The sequence below is a fragment of the Procambarus clarkii genome, chromosome 3, assembly GCF_040958095.1.
Source record: "Procambarus clarkii isolate CNS0578487 chromosome 3, FALCON_Pclarkii_2.0, whole genome shotgun sequence".
In the NCBI taxonomy this organism is placed as follows: domain Eukaryota; kingdom Metazoa; phylum Arthropoda; class Malacostraca; order Decapoda; family Cambaridae; genus Procambarus; species Procambarus clarkii.
In genome coordinates this window covers 21,020,698-21,030,697 of record NC_091152.1, presented here as the reverse complement: position 1 = coordinate 21,030,697, position 10,000 = coordinate 21,020,698, and the positions used below count along the sequence as shown (strand labels likewise).

At 42.2% G+C, this 10,000-nt stretch overlaps 1 protein-coding gene across 1 annotated transcript in view; it reads right to left on the bottom strand.

The window, feature by feature from the left end:
• Positions 1 to 10,000, bottom strand: part of LOC123747509 (protein wingless) — a 38,042-nt gene that overhangs the window by 3,538 nt on the left and 24,504 nt on the right. Inside the window, exon 3 of the mRNA XM_045729726.2 lies at positions 1,547 to 1,663. Coding sequence (XP_045585682.2) covers positions 1,547 to 1,663 — 117 coding nt within the window. The remainder of the gene's footprint in view (positions 1 to 1,546; positions 1,664 to 10,000) is intronic.

Below are 10,000 nucleotides of genomic sequence, written 5' to 3'. Positions count from 1 at the left end.
ATCAGGGTAGCTACTGATATCAGGATAGATACTGACATCAGGGTAGATACTGACATCAGGGTAGATACTGACATCAGGATAGATACTGACATCAGGGTAGCTACTGACATCAGGATAGATACTGACATCAGGGTAGATACTGACATCAGGGTAGATTCTGACATCAGGGTAGCTACTGACATCAGGATAGATACTGACATCAGGGTAGCTACTGACATCAGGATAGATACTGACATCAGGGTAGATACTGACATCAGGGTAGATACTGACATCAGGGTAGATTCTGACATCAGGGTAGCTACTGATATCAGGATAGATACTGACATCAGGGTAGATACTGACATCAGGATAGATACTGACAACAGGGTAGATACTGACATCAGGGTAGATACTGACATCAGGGTAGCTACTGATATCAGGGTAGATTCTGACATCAGGGTAGATTCTGACATCAGGATAGATACTGACATCAGGGTAGATAAACAGGCAATAGAGATATTTTGTGTTAAAGCAGGAATAGGCAGTGTTGGAGAAGGGCTCGTTCAGTCCAACCACTTCATTACTGGTTGTTAGTGGCCTTTAAGGGTAAGTAATGGGACTTAAACATGCTCTCTGGAGTCTGGGGGGAGGGGAGGGTTCTTAAGGCCAATAATATATCGTTAATGTTGGTCTTAAGTCCTGTCACCCGAGGATAGCATAAGACCAATCACGATTCAACATTCGGTCGTGAATATATTTTTGTCTTTATATATTAAAATACCATATAAATCATATATATATATATATATATATATATATATATATATATATATATATATATATATATATATATATATATATATATATATATATATATATATATATAGACTGAATCCTGTCTCTTTAAAACACTGACATTTCCCTTAATTATAGCTGCTATTCTGCCTTTATGAATACCTAGCCACAAGCACATGTATCCAGAGGTATACATGCCGACAGGTTCATCTATCCATAAGTATACCTGCCCACAAGTATACGTAAACATGAAGGGCTAGCCTAGCGTTCTGATTGACATCTGATATACCTCGTCTGAACGCGGAGGTGCAGTTAGGTTAATTAGCCCCAGATAATACATTAGCTAATGTATTAGCTGATGTATTATCAGCTGTTCGTATGCAAGCTGCAATACACCCTATATCTGTATGACCGATAGGGATGTATATGGTGTATAGTTACACATGGCAATACTAGGGGTGTATGGATAGGTTGGAATGTATATGGCTTTCATATCTATATGAGGATAGACATATAAGTAGGTCTGGAGTCCCAGCACATTTGCCAATATGGCTGGACCCCAGGAGCTGAAGCTTTTAAGATTACTTAACCACTTTCTGAATAGGCGCTACTATACCCTTTTCTCCTATTCTACCTATCAGGAGAAAATGCCTTACCACTGTCATCTTATAAATGAAATAACCATTCCTATCCGGCTGAACCAACTAAGCTTCTCTCACCCCTACTAAATAGAGGGGTTATATAGGTCCCTATTTCCCCTATTTCCCCTTACCTTTAGGGCGTCGCCCACCCTTCTGAAGTAGGGGAGTCTCCACCAACACGTCTTGACGGTACAGGAGCCAGACATACCGTGGCATTTACATTCTTTTCTCATGTTGTCTTTCACATGCTGTGGAAGAGAGAGCAGGAGTTAGTGGTCAGAGGCAGCAAGATAGGGAGTAGATGGTAGAGTGTAGAGGGGGAGGGGGGTAGATTATGGGGCAGGAGAGGTGGTAGATTATGGGGGGAGGTGGGGTGGTAGATTATAGGGGGAGAGGTGGTAGATTATGGGGGGAGGGGTGGTAGATTATGGGGGGAGGGGTGGTAGATTATGGGGAGAGGTGGTAGATTATGGGGGAGGAGAGGTGGTAGATTATGGGGAAGCAGAGGTGGTAGATTATGGGGGCCAGGAGAGGTGGTAGATTATGGGGAAGCAGAGGTGGTAGATTATGGGGAGAGGAGAGGTGGTAGATTATGGGGGGGTATGGAGGTGCTGGGGCATGGGGCTGGGGGGGGGGGTGATAGATGAATTAGTTGGATATCTCAGGGAAATAAATTTTTTATGATGGAGGATTTTGTTGAATTTTGTGAATAATGAGTTAAGACTACAATGTTTAGAAACACTTTACAATGTTTCATATGTGTTGAATGATTACTTTACAGGGTGTGTGTGTTGTGTGAAGGCTGAGAGTAATGTTTCATATGTGTTGAATGATTACTTTACAGGGTGTGTGTGTTGTGTGTAGGCTGAGAGTAATGTTTCATATGTGTTGAATGATTACTTTACAGGGTGTGTGTGTTGTGTGAAGGCTGAGAGTAATGTTTCATATGTGTTGAATGATTACTTTACAGGGTGTGTGTGTTGTGTGAAGGCTGAGAGTAATGTTTCATATGTGTTGAATGATTACTTTACAGGGTGTGTGTGTGTTGTGTGTAGGCTGAGAGTAATGTTTCATATGTGTTGAATGATTACTTCACAGGGTGTGTGTGTTGTGTGTAGGCTGAGAGTAATGTTTCATATGTGTTGAATGATTACTTTACAGGGTGTGTGTGTGTTGTGTGTCAGCTGAGAGTAATGTTTCATATGTGTTGAATGATTACTTTACAGGGTGTGTGTGTTGTGTGTAGGCTGAGAGTAATGTTTCATATGTGTTGAATGATTACTTTACAGGGTGTGTGTGTTGTGTGTAGGCTGAGAGTAATGTTTCATATATGTTGAATGATTACTTTACAGGGTGTGTGTGTGTTGTGTGTAGGCTGAGAGTAATGTTTCATATGTGTTGAATGATTACTTTACAGGGTGTGTGTGTTGTGTGTAGGCTGAGAGTAATGTTTCATATGTGTTGAATGATTACTTTACAGGGTGTGTGTGTTGTGTGTAGGCTGAGAGTAATGTTTCATATGTGTTGAATGATTACTTTACAGGGTGTGTGTGTTGTGTGTAGGCTGAGAGTAATGTTTCATATGTGTTGAATGATTACTTTACAGGGTGTGTGTGTTGTGTGTAGGCTGAGAGTAATGTTTCATATGTGTTGAATGATTACTTTACAGGGTGTGTGTGTTGTGTGTAGGCTGAGAGTAATGTTTCATATGTGTTGAATGATTACTTTACAGGGTGTGTGTGTTGTGTGTAGGCTGAGAGTAATGTTTCATATGTGTTGAATGATTACTTTACAGGGTGTGTGTGTTGTGTGTAGGCTGAGAGTAATGTTTCATATGTGTTGAATGATTACTTTACAGGGTGTGTGTGTTGTGTGTAGGCTGAGAGTAATGTTTCATATGTGTTGAATGATTACTTTACAGGGTGTGTGTGTTGTGTGTAGGCTGAGAGTAATGTTTCATATGTGTTGAATGATTACTTTACAGGGTGTGTGTGTTGTGTGTAGGCTGAGAGTAATGTTTCATATGTGTTGAATGATTACTTTACAGGGTGTGTGTGTTGTGTGTAGGCTGAGAGTAATGTTTCATATGTGTTGAATGATTACTTTACAGGGTGTGTGTGTTGTGTGTAGGCTGAGAGTAATGTTTCATATGTGTTGAATGATTACTTTACAGGGTGTGTGTGTTGTGTGTAGGCTGAGAGTAATGTTTCATATGTGTTGAATGATTACTTTACAGGGTGTGTGTGTTGTGTGTAGGCTGAGAGTAATGTTTCATATGTGTTGAATGATTACTTTACAGGGTGTGTGTGTTGTGTGTAGGCTGAGAGTAATGTTTCATATGTGTTGAATGATTACTTTACAGGGTGTGTGTGTTGTGTGTAGGCTGAGAGTAATGTTTCATATGTGTTGAATGATTACTTTACAGGGTGTGTGTGTTGTGTGTAGGCTGAGAGTAATGTTTCATATGTGTTGAATGATTACTTTACAGGGTGTGTGTGTTGTGTGTAGGCTGAGAGTAATGTTTCATATATGTTGAATGATTACTTTACAGGGTGTGTGTGTTGTGTGTAGGCTGAGAGTAATGTTTCATATGTGTTGAATGATTACTTTACAGGGTGTGTGTGTTGTGTGTAGGCTGAGAGTAATGTTTCATATATGTTGAATGATTACTTTACAGGGCTTGTGTGTTGTGTGTAGGCTGAGAGTAATGTTTCATATGTGTTGAATGATTACTTTACAGGGTGTGTGTGTTGTGTGTAGGCTGAGAGTAATGTTTCATATGTGTTGAATGATTACTTCACAGGGTGTGTGTGTTGTGTGAAGGCTGAGAGTAATGTTTCATATGTGTTGAATGATTACTTTACAGGGTGTGTGTGTTGTGTGTAGGCTGAGAGTAATGTTTCATATGTGTTGAATGATTACTTTACAGGGTGTGTGTGTTGTGTGTAGGCTGAGAGTAATGTTTCATATGTGTTGAATGATTACTTTACAGGGTGTGTGTGTTGTGTGTAGGCTGAGAGTAATGTTTCATATGTGTTGAATGATTACTTCACAGGGTGTGTGTGTTGTGTGAAGGCTGAGAGTAATGTTTCATATGTGTTGAATGATTACTTTACAGGGTGTGTGTGTTGTGTGTAGGCTGAGAGTAATGTTTCATATGTGTTGAATGATTACTTCACAGGGTGTGTGTGTTGTGTGAAGGCTGAGAGTAATGTTTCATATATGTTGAATGATTACTTTACAGGGTGTGTGTGTGTTGTGTGTAGGCTGAGAGTAATGTTTCATATGTGTTGAATGATTACTTTACAGGGTGTGTGTGTTGTGTGTAGGCTGAGAGTAATGTTTCATATGTGTTGAATGATTACTTTACAGGGTGTGTGTGTTGTGTGTAGGCTGAGAGTAATGTTTCATATGTGTTGAATGATTACTTTACAGGGTGTGTGTGTTGTGTGTAGGCTGAGAGTAATGTTTCATATGTGTTGAATGATTACTTTACAGGGTGTGTGTGTTGTGTGTAGGCTGAGAGTAATGTTTCATATGTGTTGAATGATTACTTTACAGGTGTGTGTGTGTTGTGTGTAGGCTGAGAGTAATGTTTCATATGTGTTGAATGATTACTTTACAGGGTGTGTGTGTTGTGTGTAGGCTGAGAGTAATGTTTCATATGTGTTGAATGATTACTTTACAGGGTGTGTGTGTTGTGTGTAGGCTGAGAGTAATGTTTCATATATGTTGAATGATTACTTTACAGGGTGTGTGTGTTGTGTGTAGGCTGAGAGTAATGTTTCATATGTGTTGAATGATTACTTTACAGGGTGTGTGTGTTGTGTGTAGGCTGAGAGTAATGTTTCATATGTGTTGAATGATTACTTCACAGGGTGTGTGTGTTGTGTGTAGGCTGAGAGTAATGTTTCATATATGTTGAATGATTACTTTACAGGGTGTGTGTGTTGTGTGTAGGCTGAGAGTAATGTTTCATATGTGTTGAATGATTACTTTACAGGGTGTGTGTGTTGTGTGTAGGCTGAGAGTAATGTTTCATATGTGTTGAATGATTACTTTACAGGGTGTGTGTGTTGTGTGTAGGCTGAGAGTAATGTTTCATATGTGTTGAATGATTACTTTACAGGGTGTGTGTGTGTTGTGTGAAGGCTGAGAGTAATGTTTCATATGTGTTGAATGATTACTTTACAGGGTGTGTGTGTTGTGTGTAGGCTGAGAGTAATGTTTCATATGTGTTGAATGATTACTTTACAGGGTGTGTGTGTTGTGTGTAGGCTGAGAGTAATGTTTCATATGTGTTGAATGATTACTTTACAGGGTGTGTGTGTTGTGTGTAGGCTGAGAGTAATGTTTCATATGTGTTGAATGATTACTTTACAGGGTGTGTGTGTTGTGTGTAGGCTGAGAGTAATGTTTCATATGTGTTGAATGATTACTTTACAGGGTGTGTGTGTTGTGTGTAGGCTGAGAGTAATGTTTCATATGTGTTGAATGATTACTTTACAGTGTGTGTGTGTTGTGTGTAGGCTGAGAGTAATGTTTCATATGTGTTGAATGATTACTTTACAGGGTGTGTGTGTGTTGTGTGTAGGCTGAGAGTAATGTTTCATATGTGTTGAATGATTACTTTACAGGGTGTGTGTGTGTTGTGTGTAGGCTGAGAGTAATGTTTCATATGTGTTGAATGATTACTTCACAGGGTGTGTGTGTTGTGTGTAGGCTGAGAGTAATGTTTCATATGTGTTGAATGATTACTTTACAGGGTGTGTGTGTTGTGTGTAGGCTGAGAGTAATGTTTCATATATGTTGAATGATTACTTTACAGGGTGTGTGTGTTGTGTGTAGGCTGAGAGTAATGTTTCATATATGTTGAATGATTACTTTACAGGGTGTGTGTGTTGTGTGTAGGCTGAGAGTAATGTTTCATATGTGTTGAATGATTACTTTACAGGGTGTGTGTGTTGTGTGTAGGCTGAGAGTAATGTTTCATATGTGTTGAATGATTACTTTACAGGGTGTGTGTGTTGTGTGTAGGCTGAGAGTAATGTTTCATATGTGTTGAATGATTACTTTACAGGGTGTGTGTGTGTTGTGTGTAGGCTGAGAGTAATGTTTCATATGTGTTGAATGATTACTTTACAGGGTGTGTGTGTGTTGTGTGTAGGCTGAGAGTAATGTTTCATATGTGTTGAATGATTACTTTACAGGGTGTGTGTGTTGTGTGTAGGCTGACAGTAATGTTTCATATGTGTTGAATGATTACTTTACAGGGTGTGTGTGTGTTGTGTGTAGGCTGAGAGTAATGTTTCATATGTGTTGAATGATTACTTTACAGGGTGTGTGTGTTGTGTGTAGGCTGAGAGTAATGTTTCATATGTGTTGAATGATTACTTTACAGGGTGTGTGTGTTGTGTGTAGGCTGACAGTAATGTTTCATATGTGTTGAATGATTACTTTACAGGGTGTGTGTGTGTTGTGTGTAGGCTGAGAGTAATGTTTCATATGTGTTGAATGATTACTTTACAGGGTGTGTGTGTGTTGTGTGTAGGCTGAGAGTAATGTTTCATATGTGTTGAATGATTACTTTACAGGGTGTGTGTGTTGTGTGTAGGCTGACAGTAATGTTTCATATGTGTTGAATGATTACTTTACAGGGTGTGTGTGTGTTGTGTGTAGGCTGAGAGTAATGTTTCATATGTGTTGAATGATTACTTTACAGGGTGTGTGTGTGTTGTGTGTAGGCTGAGAGTAATGTTTCATATGTGTTGAATGATTACTTTACAGGGTGTGTGTGTTGTGTGTAGGCTGAGAGTAATGTTTCATATGTGTTGAATGATTACTTTACAGGGTGTGTGTGTTGTGTGTAGGCTGACAGTAATGTTTCATATGTGTTGAATGATTACTTTACAGGGTGTGTGTGTTGTGTGTAGGCTGAGAGTAATGTTTCATATGTGTTGAATGATTACTTTACAGGGTGTGTGTGTGTTGTGTGTAGGCTGAGAGTAATGTTTCATATATGTTGAATGATTACTTTACAGGGTGTGTGTGTTGTGTGTAGGCTGAGAGTAATGTTTCATATATGTTGAATGATTACTTTACAGGGTTTGTGTGTTGTGTGTAGGCTGAGAGTTGCATTTGTCGGGAGTGAGCTCCTGGTCCCCGCCTCTCGAACCATTAATGGCCTAGTGCATAGTTTGAGAACCAATTAGGACTTACATGTACAGCTTTGAATGGAGATCAACCACAGTGCGTTCCACCTATTTACTTTTCTGAAGTTACAGCTCCGCTCCTGTGCCAGGTAAGTCCACTACGGGCTCACCATAGCCGGTGCTACTTGCCCCGCTCCTGTGCCAGGTAAGTCCACTACGGGCTCACCATAGCCCGTGCTACTTGCACCGCTCCTGTGCCAGGTAAGTCCACTACGGGCTCATCATAGCCCGTGCTACTTGCACCACTCCTGTGCCAGGTAAGTCCACTACGGGCTCACCATAGCCCGTGCTACTTGCCCCGCTCCTGTGCCAGGTAAGTCCACTACGGGCTCACCATAGCCCGTGCTACTTGCCCCGCTCCTGTGCCAGGTAAGTCCACTACGGGCTCACCATAGCCCGTGCTACTTGCCCCGCTCCTGTGCCAGGTAAGTCCACTACGGGCTCACCATAGCCCGTGCTACTTGTCCCGCTCCTGTGCCAGGTAAGTCCACTACGGGCTCACCATAGCCCGTGCTACTTGCCCCGCTCCTGTGCCAGGTAAGTCCACTACGGGCTCACCATAGCCCGTGCTACTTGCACCGCTCCTGTGCCAGGTAAGTCCACTACGGGCTCACCATAGCCCGTGCTACTTGCCCCGCTCCTGTGCCAGGTAAGTCCACTACGGGCTCACCATAGCCCGTGCTACTTGCCCCGCTCCTGTGCCGGGTAAGTCCACTACGGGCTCACCATAGCCCGTGCTACTTGCCCCGCTCCTGTGCCAGGTAAGTCCACTACGGGCTCATCATAGCCCGTGCTACTTGCCCCGCTCCTGTGCCAGGTAAGTCCACTACGGGCTCATCATAGCCCGTGCTACTTGCCCCGCTCCTGTGCCAGGTAAGTCCACTACGGGCTCACCATAGCCCGTGCTACTTGCCCCGCTCCTGTGCCAGGTAAGTCCACTACGGGGCTCACCATAGCCCGTGCTACTTGCACCGCTCCTGTGCCGGGTAAGTCCACTACGGGCTCACCATAGCCCGTGCTACTTGCCCCGCTCCTGTGCCAGGTAAGTCCACTACGGGCTCACCATAGCCCGTGCTACTTGGAACTTTTGGTTCCCAGTAGCTGAATCTTAAACAGAAACAATATACTCTCCTGACACTGAAAACAAAAATTAAACAGTTTCTGTGACACCTTTTGGGTACTTATAGTTCCCATCTATTCCAGTGTTCTTGTGCTACCATTCCTAATTAGTCTAGCTTGCCTCCATTGTCTATTTTGATTGGGTTATTAATTTTGTATGTGGTGATCATGTCTCCTTTATTTATTCCAGCGAGGTTAAAATCCTTCAGTCTTTCCTCGAAGGCTTGAAGCTAATGAATGCGTCGAAGCCTTGAAGCTAATGAATGCGTCGAAGCCTTGAAGCTAATGAATGCGTCGAAGCCTTGAAGCTAATGAATGCGTCGAAGCCTTGAAGCTAATGAATGCGTCGAAGACTTGAAGCTAATGAATGCGTCGAAGCCTTGAAGCTAATGAATGCGTCGAAGCCTTGAACCTAATGAATGCGTCGAAGCCTTGAAGCTAATGAATGCGTCGAAGCCTTGAAGCTAATGAATGCGTCGAAGCCTTGAACCTCATGAATGCGTCGAAGCCTTGAACCTAATTAATGCGTCGAAGCCTTGAACCTAATGAATGCGTCGAAGCCTTGAACCTAATGAATGCGTCGAAGCCTTGAACCTAATGAATGCGTCGAAGCCCTGAACCTAATGAATGTGTCGAAGCCTTGAACCTCATGAATGCGTCGAAGCCTTGAACCTAATTAATGCGTCGAAGCCTTGAACCTAATGAATGCGTCGAAGCCTTGAACCTAATGAATGCGTCGAAACCTTGAAGCTAATGAATGCGTCGAAGCCTTGAACCTAATGAATGCGTCGAAGCCTTGAACCTGATGAACGCGTCGAAGCCTTGAAGCTGAGAAATGTGTCGAAGGCTTGAACCTCATGAATGCGTCGAAGCCTTGAACCTAATGAATGCGTCGAAGCCTTGAACCTAATGAATGCGTTGAAGCCTTGAACCTAATGAATGCGTCGAAGTCTTGAACCTGATGAACGCGTCGAAGCCTTGAAGCTGAGAAATGCGTCGAAGGCTTGAACCTAATGAATGCGTCGAAGCCTTGAACCTATTGAATGCGTCGAAGTTTTGAACCTAATGAACGCGTCGAAGTCTTGAACCTAATTAATGCGTCGAAGCCTTGAACCTAATGAATGCGTCGAAGCCTTGAACCTAATGAATACGTCGAAGCCTTGAACCTATTGAATACGTCGAAGCCTTGAACCTAATGAATGCGTCGAAGCCTTGAACCTAATGAATGCGTCGAAGCCTTGAACCTAAGAATGC